This window comes from Pseudophryne corroboree (assembly GCF_028390025.1).
Source record: "Pseudophryne corroboree isolate aPseCor3 chromosome 3 unlocalized genomic scaffold, aPseCor3.hap2 SUPER_3_unloc_1, whole genome shotgun sequence".
In the NCBI taxonomy this organism is placed as follows: domain Eukaryota; kingdom Metazoa; phylum Chordata; class Amphibia; order Anura; family Myobatrachidae; genus Pseudophryne; species Pseudophryne corroboree.
The window spans coordinates 1,683,631-1,700,189 of NW_026967493.1; the positions used below are offsets into that span (position 1 = coordinate 1,683,631).

At 49.5% G+C, this 16,559-nt stretch overlaps 1 protein-coding gene across 1 annotated transcript in view; it reads left to right on the forward strand.

The window, feature by feature from the left end:
• Positions 1 to 15,925, forward strand: part of LOC134983106 (uncharacterized) — a 32,035-nt gene extending 16,110 nt beyond the window's left edge. Inside the window, exons 5-9 of the mRNA XM_063948814.1 lie at positions 13,413 to 13,579; positions 13,779 to 14,298; positions 14,372 to 14,725; positions 14,815 to 14,937; positions 15,047 to 15,925. Coding sequence (XP_063804884.1) covers positions 13,413 to 13,579; positions 13,779 to 14,298; positions 14,372 to 14,725; positions 14,815 to 14,937; positions 15,047 to 15,738 — 1,856 coding nt within the window. The 3' untranslated portion in view covers positions 15,739 to 15,925. The remainder of the gene's footprint in view (positions 1 to 13,412; positions 13,580 to 13,778; positions 14,299 to 14,371; positions 14,726 to 14,814; positions 14,938 to 15,046) is intronic.
• Positions 15,926 to 16,559: the final 634 nt, after the last annotated feature.

Here is a 16,559-nt window from a genome sequence, read left to right on the forward strand (position 1 = left end):
GCGAAAAAGACACATCACACTCACATGCAGTCCTTTCGGCCCAACAAATACAAAAAAGGCCAAAGGTTCCCCCTTCTTTGCCGGTAGAAGGAGGGGAAGAGAAGCGTCTCCAGAATCCCAGGAGCAGAAGTCAACCTCTGCTCCTGCCAAATCTGCAGCATGACGCTGGGGCTCCCTTGCCGGAGTCCGCGCAGGTGGGAGAACATCTAAAACTTTTCAGTCAGATCTGGATTCAATCTGGCCTGGACCCATGGGTCTTAGAAATAGTGTCCCATGGGTACAAACTGGAGTTTCAAGACGTCCCCCCATGCCGTTTTTTCAAATCGACCTTGCCAGTTTCTCTTCCAGAAAGAGAGGCAGTAACAACGGCAATTCAAAAATTATGTCAGGATCAGGTCATTGTCCTGGTACCCATGTCACAACAAGGAGAAGGTTTTTATTCAAGCCATTTTGTAGTTTCCGAAGCAGGACGGCTCGGTCAGACCGATTTTAAACCTGAAAAATCTGAATCTCTGAGAAAGTTCAAGATGGAATCCCTGAGGGCAGTGATTTCCAGTCTGGAGGATGGGGACTTTATGGTGTCAGTAGACATAAAGGATGCTTACTTGCATATTCCCATTTATCCTCCTCACCAAACTTATCTGAGATTCGCAGTACAGGATTGCCATTACCAGTTCCAGACGTTGCCATTCGGTCTCTCCATTGCACCGAGGGTATTCACCAAGGTGATGGCGGAAATGATGGTCCTCCTTCGTCAAAAAGGAGTCAAAATAATTCTTTTATCTGGACAATCTCCTGATAAAAGCGAGATCCAAGGAACAGTTGGTGCAGAATATCGCACTCTCCCATCATGAATTTTCCAAAGTCGCAGATGGAACCAACGACAAGATTGTCCTTTTTAGAGATGATTCTGGACACAGAAGTACAGAGTATTTCTTCCAGTGGAAAAGGCTCTGGAATCCCAGAAAATGGTCAAACATTGAAACCAACATACGTGTCAATCCATTAATGCATTCGCTTGTTGGGGAAAATGGTAGCGGCCTACGAGGCCATACAGTTTGGCCGGTTTCATGCCAGAGTATTCCAGTGGGACCTGTTGGACAAGTGGTCCGGATCCCACCTACACATGCATCGGAAGATAGTCCTGTCATCCAAAGCCAGGGTTTCTCTCCTGTGGTGGCTACACAGTTCTCACCTACTAGAGGGACGCAGGTTCGGGATTCAGGATTGGGTCCTGGTAACCACGAATGCAAGTCTCTGAGGCTGTGGAGCGGTCACACAGGGGGAAAGCTTCCAAGGAAAATGGTCAAGTCAGGAAGCCTGCCTTCACATAAAAGTTCTGGAATTGAAAGCAATTTACAACGGCCTTCTACAAGCGGTACACCACCTTCAAGATCAACCCGTGCAGGGTTCCGGTATGAATGGTCGACCATGTTATTGTCGACCACTATTGGTCGACATTGACATGGTCGACATGGACACATGGTCGACACATGAAAGGTCGACACATGAAAAGGTCGACATGAGTAACTTTTTTTTGGTGTGGTTTTTGCGTAAAGTGACTGGGAACCCCAATTAGTGCACCGCGTCCCCTCGCATGGTGCCTTCGCTTCGCTCTGCACAGATTGCCGTTCCAATCGTAGTCCACGTGGATCGTAAAGTATGGAAAAGTTCCCCAAAAGAAAAAAAAGTTACTCATGTCGACCTTTTCATGTGTCGACCTTTCATGTGTCGACCATGTGTCCATGTCGACCATGTCAATGTCGATCAGTAGTGGTCGACCTAATGACTGTCCACCATAACCTGGTCGCCCATGTGAAAGGATACCCCCGTGCAGATCCAGTCTGACAATGTAACAGCAATCGCGTACATAAACAGACAAGGCGGAACGAAAAGCAGAGCGGCAATGGTAGAGGTGACAAGGATTCTCCTCTGGGCAGAAAGACATGTAAGAGCTCTGTCAGCAAGTTTCATTCCGGGAGTGGACAACTGGGAAGCAGACTTCCTCAGCAGACACGATCTCCATCCAGGAGAGTGGGGCCTCCACCAAGAAGTCTTCGCAAAGGTGACAAGTCTTTGGGGAGTTCCTCAAGTAGACATGATGGCATCTCGTCTAAACAAGAAGCTTCAGAGATATTGTTCCAGGTTGAGAGACGCTCAAGCAATAGCAGTGGATGCACTGGTGACCCAGTGGGTGTTTCGGTCGGTATATGTGTTCCCTCCACTTCCACTGATTCCAAAAGTTCTCAAAATAATAACAACAAGAGTTCGAGCAATCTTCATTGCCCCAGACTGGCCAAGGAGTGCTTGGTATCCAGATCTTCAGGAGTTAATCATAGAAGATCCTCGGCCTCTTCCTCCTCGCGAGGACCTGCTGCTGAAGGGGCCGTGCGTGTATCAAGACTTATCGTAGCTACGTTTGACGGCATGACTGTTGAGCGCCGGATCCTAACCCAAAAGCGTATTACCAAGGAAGTCATCCCCACTCTTATTCAGGCCAGGAAAGGAGTAACGTCTAAACATTACCACCGTATTTGGAGAATGTGTGTCTTGGTGTGAATCCAAGAAAGCTCCTACGGAAGAGTTTGAGTTGGGACGTTTTCTCCATTTTTTGCAGGCTGGTGTGGATGCGGGCCCTAGATTGGGGTCAATCAAGGTCCAGATTTCGGCTTTATCAGTTTTCTTTCAAAAACAATTGGCCTCCTTTCCAGAAGTTCAGAACTTCGTGAAAGGGGTTCTGCGCATCCACATTTGTGCCTCCAGTGGCACCATGGGACCTTAATGTGGTGGTGCAGTTCCTTCAATCGGATTGGTTTAAACCTCTGCAAGAGATAGAGTTGAAGTTTCTCACTTGGAAGGTGGTGATGCTTTTGGCCTTGGCATCCGCAAGGCGGGTGTCTGAATTTGGTGGCCTTGTCTCACAAGAGCCCGTACCTGATCTTCCATGAAGATAGGGCAGAGTTAAGAACTCGTCAACAGTTTCTTCCAAAGGTGGTTTAGTCTTTCCACATAAACCAACCTATTGTAGTGCCAGTGGCTACTGACCCTTTCACTGAGTCAAAGTCTCTACATGTCATTAGAGCTTTGAAGATTTATGTCGCAAGAACAGCTCGGATAAGAAAAACAGGGGCTCTGTTTGTCCTGTATGCTCCCAACAAGATTGGGTGTCCTGCTTCTAAGCAGACTATTGCGCGCTGGATCAGAGGGACGATTCAGCACGCTCCTTCCCCGGCAGGATTGCTGTTACCGAAGTCGGTGAAAGCCCATTCTTCTAGGAAAGTGGGCTCATCCTGGGCAGCTGCCCAGGGCGCTTCGGCGTTACAGCTTTGCCGAGCGGCTACTTGGTCAGGGTCAAACACATTTGCTAATTTTTTTTCAGTTTGACACCTTGGCTGATGAGGACCTCCAGTTTGGTCAATCGGTGCTGCAGAGTCATCCGCACTCTCCCGCCCGTACTGGAGCTTTGGTATAACCCCATGGTACTGAAGTGGACCCCAGCATCCTCTAGGACGTATGAGAAAATAGTATTTTGATACCTACCGGTAAATCCTTTTCTCCTAGTCCGTAGAGGATGCTGGGCACCCGGCCCAGTGCGTAATTTACCTGCAGTTTGTTCTTATAGTTACACAAGTTGTGTTTCATTTGTTTTCAGCATGTTGCTGTAAAATGGTTTCATTCCTGTTGGCGTGTGTCATGTTGAATGTCATGTTATGCGGCATGGTTGAGTTGTGAGCTGGTATGAATCTCACCATTAGTATTAAGTAAATCCTTTCCTCGAAATATCCATCTCCCTGGGCACAGTTCCTATAACTGAGGTCTGGAGGAGGGGCATAGAGGGAGGAGCCAGTTCACACCCTTGAAAGTCTTAAAGTGCCCATGGCTCTTGCGGAACCATCTATACCCCATGGTACTGGAGTGGACCCCAGCATCCTCTACGGACTAGGAGAAAAGGATTTGCCTGTCGGTATCAAAATGCTATTTTTAATTACCTACCGGTAAATCCTTTTCTCGTAGTCCGTAAAGGATGCTGGGCGCCCGCCCTGTGCTTCGTTTTCCTGCATTGTTAATTGGTTAAGTATTGGTTCAGCTGTCGCTGTTCCTCTTTTATGCTGGTTAGCATGGTTTCTTCTAGTTCCTGCTGGTTGGCATGGTTTCTTTGTTTCATGCTGGTTGGCATGGTTTCTCCATGTTGCATGCTGGTTTGCATGGTTTCTCCATGTTGCATGCTGGTCAGCATGGTTTTTCAATTCAGTGTGAGCTGGTGTGATTCTCACCACTATCTGTGTATTTCCTTCTCTCGAAGTATGTCCGTCTCCTCGGGCACAGTTTCTAGACTGAGTCTGGTAGGAGGGTTATAGAGGGAGGAGCCAGCCCAAACTATTAAACTCTTAAAGTGCCCATGGCTTCCAAGGAACCTGTCTATACCCCATGGTACTAAAATGGACCCCAGCATCCTCTGCGGACTACGAGAAAAGGATTTACTGGTAGGTAATTTAAAATCCTATATTTTTTAATTGATGCTAATTTTGTAATCACAAAATGCAAATGATCAATGTTTTCTACTCTGTATGTACTTTGAATCCATGGCTTCAATAAAAAAAGAATTAAAAAAGGGAAAACGTTCAAGCAATTCTCATTGCTCCGGATTGGCCAAGAAGGACCTGGTATGTGGGTCTACTGGAGATTCTCCTAGAGGACCCCTGGCCTCTACCTCTGCGGGAAGATCTTCTACAACATGGGCCATTCGTCTATCAAGACTTAACACTGCTACGTTAGACGGCATGGAAGTTGAGCGTCAAATTTTAGCCCAGAAAGACATTCCGGACAAGGTTATTCCAACGCTGATCCAAACCAGGGAAGGGGTAACGTCTAAACATTACCACCGTTTTTGAAAAAAATATGGCTCGTGGTGTGAAAACAGGAAATTTCCTGCAGTGGAATTTCAGCTGGGACGTTTTCTCCTTTTTCTACAGACAGGTGTGGCTGTAGGCCTATGTTTGGGCTCCTTGAAAGTCCAGATTTCGGCCTTATCCATTTTCTTCCAGAAACAATTTGCTTCCCTCCCTGAGTTTCAGACATTCTTGAAGGGGGTTCTGCACATCTAACCACCCTTTGTGCCTCCCACGGCACCTTGGGATCTCAATGTGGTGTTGCAGTTTCTCCGATCGGAGTGGTTTGAGCCTTTACAGGAGGTTGACGTAAAGTTTCTTACTTGGAAGTCCGTTACACTGTTGGCCTTATCTTCCACAAGGCGTGTGTTGGAACTGGGGGCGTTGTAGCACAAAAACCCCTATTGATTTTTCATGAAGATAGAGCTGAACTCAGAACGCGTCAGCGGTTTCTTCCTAAGGTGATGTCTGCATTTCATATCAACCAACCTATTGTGGTTCCGGTATTTACAGACACCTCGGCTTCCTCAAAGTCCTTGGATGTTGTGAGGACTTTGGAGATCTATGTGAAGAGGACAGCACGTCACAGGAAATCTGAATCGCTGTTTGTTCTCTACGATCCCAAGAAAATTGGGTGTCCTACTTCCAAGCAGTCTGTTGCTCACTGGGTCAGGTGTACTATCCAGCAGGCTTATTTTACGGCAGGTTTGCCGGTTCCTAAAGTACAGGCCCACTCGACTAGTTCGGTGGGTTCTTCCTGGGCGGCTGCCCGGGGTGTCTCGACTTTACAGCTCTGCCTAGCTGCTACTTGGTCAGGTTCGAACACGTTTGTTAAGTTCTACAAGTTCGATGCCTTGGCCTCTGAGGACCTTCAGTTTGGTCAATCAGTTCTGCAGGGACATCGGCATTCTCCCACCCTGTTTGGGAGTTTTAGTACATCCCCATGGTACTAATGTGGACCCCGGTATCCTCTAGGACATAATAGAAAATAGGATTTTAATTACCTACCGGTAAATCCTTTTCTCGTGGCGCGGGGGGGGGGGGGGGGACACACGACACGCCACGCCACGCCCTGGGCCAGCTCCGGACCCAAAACTGACCACAAGCAGCCTGTCGGGGTCTAAGGATCCAAGCCAGCTTGAACTCCTCCGGCCAGTATAATCTGCATAGAGCGGGAAGACGGCGCCATTGAGGGGGCGGGGCTTCTCCTCAGAGCGGACCCAGCAGCGTTCAGCGCCATTTTCCAGCCTGCAGCTCAAGTGGATGCCAGGTCCCTCCTGCTCAACTCCAGCTATCTGTACGGTACCAGGGGGCTGTAGAAGGGGGGTAGGAGACTGTGTTAAGGCTGTGTCACCTATTAAGGGACACAGTCAGTGCGGGTTTAAGGTTTCCCTATACTATAACAGTGCTGTGTGGGGGTTGGCTCCAATCTCTGTCTCTCTGGGGAAACTCTGCCCAGTACCCTGTGTGTTTGTGGGGTGTTTGAGGTTGTATATCAACATGTCTAGGGGCACTGTTTCATATGCTGCAGAGGAGTTGTCTTCCCAGGAAGACTCCATTCCATGTAATAAGGATTGCACTGTTTTAGCACAGATCCCAGCTAGAGAGCCAGAATGGTTTGTTTCTCTGAGGGGGACTATTTCTCAGATTTCTGATGGGGCTGCCAGGACTGAGCATGCCACTCGGGTCCTCCAGTCCTCTATGGTGGTATGGTCTGATACTGCCTCCTCAGGGTCCCCTGCAGTACATTCTCAAAAATGTGCGCTGGCAATTATGCAGGATGACACGGACACCGACTCTGACACTGCAGACGGTGACGGGGATGTGTTGAGGGGGGCGGCATCACTTGCCAAAGGGGTGCAGTTGATGATTGATGCTGTCAGGGATGTTTTACACATCTCAGACACGACTCCGGAACAGGTGGAGGAAGCCTTTATTACAGATAAGAAGCTCCCCCTCACCTTCCCGGTATCCAAAGAATTAAATGCTATCTTTGAAAAGGCATGGGAAACTCCGGAAAAGAAATTCCAGATTCCCAAGAGGGTCTTGGTAGCTTTTCCCTTCCCAGAGGAAGATAGGAAGAGATGGGAGTCCCCGCCGATAGTCAACGACTTTGTCTCCAGGCTGTCCAAAGAGGTGGTATTACCGGTCCCAAGATCTACTGCCTACTGCGTTAAAGGACTCGGCAGATCGCAAGGTGGATGCTACGCTGAAATCCATTTACACGGCTTCAGGGGCTATATTGCGGCCTACTATTGCCTGTGCTTAGATTGGATAAAGCTATTGCCAGGTGGTCAATCACTCTGCAGGAGGAATCGACTACGCTGGATAAGGGTGACGTTGATTTATTTTTACGTAATATGCAGGATTCCTGGTGGATTCCATGAAGGACCTGGGTTCCATGGCTGCGGGGATCTCGTGCATGTCCGTCTCGGCTCGCAGAAGTCTCTGGCTGCGCAACTGGTCTGCGGACGTGGAATCCAGGAAGTGCGTGCAAGGCCTGCCAAACAAGGGTCAGGCTCTCTTTGGGGAGGCGCTGGATGCGTGGATTGCCACAGCTACCGCGGGTACGTCTCCTTTTCTCCCCTCAGCTGCACCGGCTACGAAGAAGCCCTTTTCATCTCCCATGTCACAGTCCTTTTGGGACCGGGAGGCCTAGAAATAATAAGCCTTCGAACACCTTCAGAGGTGGTCGTGCCAAGGGAAAGAAACCTGCTCCCGCAGGTTTTCATGCCCAAAAGCCCGCTTCTGATACCCCTAAGTCCTCCTCCGCATGACGGTGGACAGCTAGGCCTGGAGGAAGGTCAGGTTGGGGGCAAGACTCGGGCAGTTCAGCCACGTCTGGGTGTCGTCGGGTCTGGACCCATGGGTACTGGATATAGTGTCCAGAGGGTACAGACTGGAGTTTCAAGATCCCCTGCCTCACCGTTTCTTCAAATCAGGCTTGCCAGCCCTGCTGGCAGTCAGGGCAGTTCTTCTGGAGGCCATCAGAAAATTGGTGGTGTCAGAGGTCATTGTTTCGGTCTCACTTCAGCAGTGGAACAAGGGTGATTATCCGAACCTTTCTCTGACGTCCTAGTGGATGCTGGGGACTCCGTAAGGACCATGGGGAATAGACGGGCTCCGCAGGAGACTGGGCACTCCAAAGAAGGATTTAGGACTATCTGGTGTGCACTGGCTCCTCCCCCTATGACCCTCCTCCAAGCCTCAGTTAGATTTCTGTGCCCGGACGAGCTGGATGCACACTAGGGGCTCTCCTGAGCTCCTAGGAAGAAAGTATATGTTAGGTTTTTTATTTTCAGTGAGACCTGCTGGCAACAGGCTCACTGCATCGAGGGACTAAGGGGAGAAGAAGCGAACCTACCTAAGTGGTGGTAGCTTGGGCTTCTTGGGCTACTGGACACCATTAGCTCCAGAGGGATTGAACACAGGACCTGACCTCGTCGTCCGTTCCCGTAGCCGCGCCGCCGCCCCCCTTACAGAGCCAGAAGCAAGAAGGTGGTCCGGAAAATCGGCGGCTGAAGACTTCGGTCTTCTCCAAGGTAGCGCACTGCAGCTGTGCGCCATTGCTCCTCATGCACACCACACACTGCGGTCACTGATGGGTGCAGGGCGCTTGGGGGGGGGGGGGCGCCCTGAGCAGCAATACTGACACCTTGGCTGGCAAACTGGCACCATATATAGCCCCAGAGGCTATATAGGTGCTTTTTAACCCCTGCCAGAATCCATAAAAATGCGGGAGAAAAGTCAGCGAAAAAGGGGCGGAGCTATCTCCCTTAGCACACTGGCGCCATTTTTCCCTCACAGCTCCGCTGGAGGGAAGCTCCCTGGCTCTCCCCTGCAGTTAATACACTACAGAAAGGGTAAAAAGAGAGGGGGGGGGCACAATTTAGGCGCAGTATAAAATATGTATAGGCAGCTATAAGGGAAAACACTCTTTATAGGTGATATCCCTGTGATATATAGCGCCCTGGTGTGTGCTGACATACTCTCCCTCTGTCTCCCCAAAGGGCTTTGTGGGGTCCTATCCTCTGTCAGAGCATTCCCTGTGTGTGTGCTGTGTGTCGGTACGGCTGTGTCGACATGTATGAGGAGGATATTGATGTGGAGGCGGAGCGAATGCCTGTAAATGTGATGTCACCCCCTGCGGGGTCGACACCGGTGTGGTTGGACTTATGGAAGGATTACGTGAAAGTGTCAACTCCTTACACGAGGGGTCTCGGCTTTACAACTTTGCCGAAGCTGCTACTTGGTCAGGGGCAAACATGTTTGCTAAATTCTACAAATTTGATACCCTGACTGAGGAGGACCTGGAGTTCTCTCATTCGGTGCTGCAGAGTCATCCGCACTCTCCCGCCCGTTTGGGAGCTTTGGTATAATCCCCATGGTCCTTACGGAGTCCCCAGCATCCACTAGGACGTCAGAGAAAATAAGATTTTACTCACCGGTAAATCTATGTCTCGTAGTCCGTAGTGGATGCTGGGCGCCCATCCCAAGTGCTAATTGTCTGCAATACTTGTACATAGTTATTGTTACAAAAATCGGGTTTTGTTGTGAGCCATCTCTTCAGAGGCTCCAATTGTTATACTGTTAACCGGGGTTCCTATCACGTGTTATATGGTGTGGCTGGTATGAGTCTTACCCAGGATTCAAAATCCTTCCTTATTGTGTCAGCTCTTCCGGGCTCAGTTCCTAACTGAGGCTTGGAGGAGGGTCATAGGGGGAGGAGCCAGTGCACACCAGATAGTCCTAAATCTTTCTATAGAGTGCCCAGTCTCCTGCGGAGCCCGTCTATTCCCCATGGTCCTTACGGAGTCCCCAGCGTCCACTACGGACTACGAGAAATAGATTTACCGGTGAGTAAAATCTATTTTTTGTGGTACCGAAGCCGGATGGTTCGGTACGGCCTTTGAACCCCTTATCTCAGGGAGTTCAAATTCAAGATGGAATCTCTGAGAGCTGTCATCTCAGGACTGACGGAGGGGGAGTTCCTGGTGTCTCTGGACATCAAGGATGCTTAGCTTTACATTCCCATTTGGGCGCCGCATCAAGCATATCTCAGATTTGCGCTGATGGACGATCACTATCTGTTCCAGGCGCTGCCGTTTGGCCTCTCCACAGCACCGAGGATCTTCACAAAGGTGATGGCGGAGATGATGGTTCTCCTCCGCAAACAGGGGGTGAACATAATTCCATATCTGGACGATCTCCTGATCAAGGCGTCGTCCAGGGAGAGGTTGTTGCAGTCCATTGCGCTCACAACACAACTGCTCAGGAGGCACGGTTGGATCCTAAACCTTCCAAAGTCTCATCTGGAACAGACAGGGCGGCTGTCTTTCCCGGGAATGATCCTCGACACGGAAGTGCAGAGGTTATTTCTCCCTGTGGAGAAAGCGTTGGTCCGGGATGTCTTACCCGGGTATTGGTTCATCAATGCATACGCCTTCTGGGGAAGATGGTTGCCGCCTACGAGGCTCTGCAGTATGGCAGGTTTCATGCTCGACCTTTTCAGCTGGACCTATGGAACCAGTGGTCGGGCTCTCACCTACACATGCACAAGAGGATACGCCTGTCTCCAAAAGCCAGGATTTCACTCCTCTGGTGGCTACAACTTTCTCCCCTTCTGGAAGGCCGAAGGTTCGGAATTCAGGACTGGATCCTTTTAACCACAGAGGCAAGTCTAAGAGGTAAGGGAGCAGTCACTCTGGGGGAAACCTTCCAAGGAAGGTGGTCGAATCAAGAATCTCTTCTCCCAATAAACATCCTGGAGCTAAGGGCCGTGTACAGTGGCCTACATAAACCGACAAAGCGGAACGAAGAGCAGGGCTGCCATGTCAGAGGTGTCAAGAGTGTCGGGAGTAGACAACTGGGAAGCAGACTTCCTCGACAGACACAGTCTCCATCCAGGGGAGTGGGGCCTCCATCCGGAGGTGTTCGAGGAGGTAACCGGTTGGTGGATGGTTCCTCACATAGACATGATGGCCTCCCGCCTCAACAAGAAGCTGGGGAGGTACTGTTCCAGATCGAGGTTCCTGCAGGCAGTGGGTGTTCACGTCACTGTATGTGTTCCCTCCACTTCCTCTGATTCCAAAGGTCCTTCAGCTGGTAAGAAGAACAACGGTTCTGGCAATCCTCATTGCTCCGGACTGGCCAAGGAGGGCTTGGTATGCGGATCTTTTGCTGGAAGATCCACGGCCCTTACCTCTTCGGGAGGATCTGCTGCTGCATGGGCCGTTCGCCTATCAAGACTTACAGCAGCTACGTTTAACGGCATGGCGGTTGAACGCCAGATCTTAGCTCGGAAAGGTATTCCGAGTAAGGTCATTCCTATCCTGATTCAGGCTAGGAAGGGGGTGACGTCTAAACATTACCACCGTATTTGGAAGAAATATGTTTCTTGGTGTGAAGCCAGGAAGTTTCCTGCAGTGGAGCTTCAACTTGGACGTTTTCTCCTTTTCCTGCAGGCAGGAGTGGATATGGGCCTGAGATTGGGATCCATTAAGGTCCAAATCTCTGCTTTGTTCATCTTCTTTCAAAAACAATTGGCTGTCCTCCTTGAGATTCAGACCTTTTTGAAAGGGGTTATGCACATCTAGCCTCCCTTTGTGGCGCCAGTGACACCTTGGGATCTAGATGTGGTGTTGCAGTTCCTACAATCAGCATGGCTTGAGCCTCTACTGGAGGCTGACATCAAGTTTCTCACGTGGAAGGCGGTCACTCTGTTGGCCTTGGTTTCTGCCCGATGCATGTTGGAATTGGGGGTTTTGTCTTGCAAAAGTCCTTTATCTGATCTTCCATGAAGACAGGGCGGAACTTAGGACTCGTCCACAGTTCCTGCCTAAGGTTTAGGGAAGCCAATTTCCGGGCCATTTTTTCAATCCCGGGGATCGGGATTGAAAAATGGCCAATCCCGGGATACCCGGGATTGGCTTTTAGATAGGTGGCCGCCCCCTCGCCCAACCCCGCCCCGCCCACCCCGCACATATAACATACCATATACCGAGGGCTGGCGGGAGGGGATCGTCTGTTCATCGCTGCTGACGGCTTCTGATAGCGCAGCGTGACCTTTCACGCTGCGCTTGGGACCCGGAAGGAGGAAGCCGGGCAGCGTCTGAGCGTCCTGTGGACGCTCAACGCTGATCCCTCAACCCCCGGGATTGGAGCTTCCAATCCCGGGATTGAATCCCGGCCATTTTTGGCCCTAAATCCCGGGATCCCGCCGATCCCGGGATTGGCCACCCTACTAAGGTTGTATTGGCTTTCCATATCAACCAACCTATTGTGGTGCCAGTGGCTACTGACTCCTCAATTGCTTCAAAGGCCTTGGATGTGGTACGGGCTTTGAAGATCTATGTGAACTGCTCGTCATAGGAAATCTGACTCTCTATTTGTCCTCTACGATCCCAAGAAAATTGGGTGTCCTGCTTCTAAGCAGTCGATTTTGCGCTGGATCAGGTTCACTATCCAGCATGCGTATTCTACGGCAGGACTGCCGTGTCCGAAATCGGTTAAGGCCTACTCTACTCGTAACGTGGGTTCTGCCTGGGCGGCTGCCCGGGATTTCTCGTCCCTACAGCTGTGCCGAGCTGCTACTTGGTCTGGTTCAAACAGGTTTGCCAAGTTTTACAAGTTTGATACTCTGGCCTCTGATGATCTCAAGTTTGGTCAGGCAGTATTGCAGGAGCCTCCGCGCTTTCCCTCCTGTACTGGGAGCTTTGGTACATCCCCATGGTACTAACATGGACCCCAGCATCCTCTAGGACGTAAGAGAAAATAGGATTTTAATTACCTGCCGGTAAATACTTATCTCGTAGTCCGCTTCATTTTCCTGCATTGGTTTTATGGTTCAGTGTTACCTGGTTCCTAGGTAAGTTCTGCGTTATTTACTGTTTCAGCTGTTGCTGCAGTTGTTCCGGCATGTTGGCCGGATTCGCATGTTTGTGTGAGCTGGTATGAATCTGGCCACTATCTGTGTAATTCCTTCTCTCTAAGTATGTCGTCTCCTCGGGCAGTTTCTAGATTGAGTCTGGTAGGAGGAGCATAGCGGGAGGAGCCAGCCCACACTTTTAAACTCTAAAAGTGCCAATGGCTCTTGGTGGACCCGTCTATACCCCATGGTACTAATATGGACTCCAGCATCCTCTACGGACTACGAGAAAAGGATTTACCGGCAGGTAGTTCAAATCCTATTTTTTTTGGTCATGCTTGAGCACAGGTTTAATTGCAGCATACCATGTTGACGTGCAGGGGTGCCTTTAGTGGAGTTTGGGCGTGGATTTTCATGTTTTTATGTGCTAATGTGTTTTTTTTTGGTACATGCTTGAGCACAGGTTTAATTGTAGCATGCCATGTTGGGGTGCCTTTAGTGGAGTTTGGGCGTTTTTTTTTTTGAAAAAAAAATTTTGCATCGTGATTTTCTTTTTTTTATGAATAATGTGAGGTGTGTAGCACTGTTTTAATTTTGGGGTATTTTGGTTGTGTTTTGTGGGGTACATATGTCATTTTTTTTGTTTTTTAAAACAGGAATGTCCAGGGACCAGCGCCCCCGCGCCACCCCTTCCCCCCACTTCTCAGAAAAATTGCTGGACAGCAACGATGAGTGGGCCCCGACCCAGGAGGAGGAGATAGGCGAGCAGCCGAGGTCATCAAGGGACCAAGGCCGTAGGAGAAAAAAGAAAAGGCCAAGCCAGGTAATTGCTTTCAGCGCCTGCAGCCACACTAGCATCCAACTTGACACACCCATGGGCCACTTGCGCACTGCCAGGCACACCAACACACCCCAAGGCACACCTACAGGTATCTGCGCACTGCCAGAGATACTGACACACTCCGATGGACACCTACAGATCATTGTGATAGTATTAATTGCATGTTTTATTTCCCTAAAAGGCAACAAGCCAGCCAGAGCGTCAGTCAGATGAGGAAGCCTCTGGAGAAGACACAGGACGGAAGAATCCGCGTGGACCCCGGTACACCGAGGCAGAAAACTGTGCCCTAGTGGATGGTGTCGACAGGTCCTACGACGTTCTGTACGGACTAAGGGCCCAGAATACTGCAGCAAATACAAAGAGGAAGATCTGGGTGGCCATCACGGATCAAGTCATTGCAGTATCTGGAAACTGTCGGAGCACCAGAAACTGCATGAAGCGTTACAGTGACTGCCGTAGACAGACCAAGAAAAAGATGGGGATTCAGCGCCAACATGAGACAACAACCGGAGGCGGTCCGCCTCTGAATTTCAAGTGGCTGCCCTGGGAGAAAGTTATAAAAAGGCGCATGAACCCTGTCATGGTCCAAGGAGTTCGAGGAAGTGTGGACTCCACCCGTCCTGCTGGCTTTCAAGAGGAGGAAGAACCGCCCAGAAGACGGAAGATGGCGGGAGCCCAGCTGTCCAAAAAGAGACGTGATGGTAAGAATACATTCAAATGTGCTGTACTAAACTATTATTTATTTTCTTTGCTAATGTTTGTTCTTTCCCCTAGACACGCCTACGCGCAGACCTTTACCTACACGCCGGACATCACCAGCGCCCAGACCAGCACCTGTGCGCCAAATTTCAACAGCACGCAGTACATCACCTGCGCGCAGGGCATCACCAGCTCGTGATCAATCCTCCAGAAGCTCAGAGACTGTGACCGAAGAGCCTCAAGAAGCAGACATCACCCTTTATACTGTGGACCCATCACCCGACCTGTTTGAGTCGACATGGTTAACCGATGAGACATTTTCAGGGTCTGATGACAGCAGTGCCGACGCATCAATCCGTAGCCAAGAAATGTCTCCAGATTTGAGGCCCAGAGAAGCACCTGGAGCATCGGCAGCACAGAATGCAGAAGGTTAATATATGAATCCATTCTGGTTTTTTTGGTCACCATTTTCTATTGTTTACTAAGTTACGTTTTTTTGGGTGAACTTTTGTAAACAGAGGTGCCACACACCAGCAGCGGACTTGCGTTAGGGATCAGTCCCTACTTCAGGCCGGATCTGTTACAGGAAGAGTTGGACGACGAGATGGATGTGCAGCAGCCTGCAGTTTTTACAACCCTGTGTAAGTAATTGGATAAACAGAAACTATTTTTACAATTTTTTTTAAGCTTGAACCTTAAAACATATGTAGGCATATGTGTCTTCTAATTTATTTCTACTTTTCTTTTCAGCTGCACAAATGCAATTGGTGACAGACGTTCAGCAAGGGCAGGATCCCTCAAGGGTTCAGAGGGTAAGCAACCTGGCAACAGAGATGCTGCAACGCCAGGACAGTTTTCGGGATGTCATCAACACCAGACTGGGGGCCATTGAGAAGTCAATGGAGAAGATGGCCACAGTTATGGTTGAGATGCAAAAGGCCATGGCCCACAGCATGGCTGTGTTGATAGAGACCAGGCAGAAAGATCACAGGGAGAGACTGGACGTCCTCCACAGTCTGGTGACATCCATCAACCGGCTGGTGGAGAACACGGCATGCCTGTCGCAAAGCAGTCACAACATGTCTGAAAGCCAGCGACATTCCGCAGCCAGCGCACAGCTCATCGCAACGACACTCCAGATGATCTACGACAAACTCCCAGAGTCAGCTCAACAACATGCCATTCAGCCACCACATCTGCCACCACCAGCCACACTGACGCCTCCTGGCCTTTCTCCACCACAACCCTGGAATGGACAGTCACATCAGTACCAAGGGTATGCAGGGATGTACCCCATCTACGAAATGCCTCTACCACAAACACCGGCCTCAACATCTACACAAGAACGGCCACTAAGGCCAATACAACGCACTCAGCAGCCGCCAAGGACACCGTCGCCACCTCAGGAGGAAGAGGATCAGGACAGCCCCCACACACAATAGAGCGGGCATATTTTTTCATTATTTCCAATGTTAATGTTGCTGCTTACCCTTTTCTCTCTCCCATTAGTTTTTTTTCTTTTGTATTAATGTTCTAATTTTCTGTGTTTAAATTTAATATGTAGTCTTTGTTTTTATGAACAATTAAATTACGTCTGTTAATTTTCTACAATAAATGTTAAATTGAGAAGTTTTGTGTTTTCCTTTTCAGAAATTGTAAAGGTAATTTCAAAGTGAGCATTTAAGGGGTGTGGTTGTTGGGAAGGTCTTGAGGTAGGCCGTCATGGTAGCGGGGGTGAGGGTGTTAGCGCCACTGTCCACTTTAAAGGGTTCAGGTTCGTGGAGGTACATTCCAGGGGCAATCTGCGGAAGAGAAAAAGGATTTATTTCAAGGTACTTGAAAGCGTGTCATCCCTCCTGAAAAAGAACAGCAGGTACCAGCAACATTATACAAACACACAGGTTACACCGACAATAGGGAGGTTGGTCCCCTGCATCTCACCTGAAGGGTCTTTGTAACATGGCGGTGGGGGAGGTCCACATCACTATTAGGCCGTCAATGGTAGAGGTCCACTTTACACAGGACAGGACTCAAAAAAGGGATAAACACACTCAACTGGCAACTCAACAACGGGACGGAACGTGGGGATCAAACTGTCAACAGGACAGAACTTTGGAATAAAAAAAAAAGTAACATCACAAATTAATTAAAAATATGACACTTATTTCACATGAAAATACAAAAATTACAAGTATACTCACAGGATGATGCAAACAATGTCTGGATTATATGGTTTCTACCTTCGTCCATACCCACAGGTGGA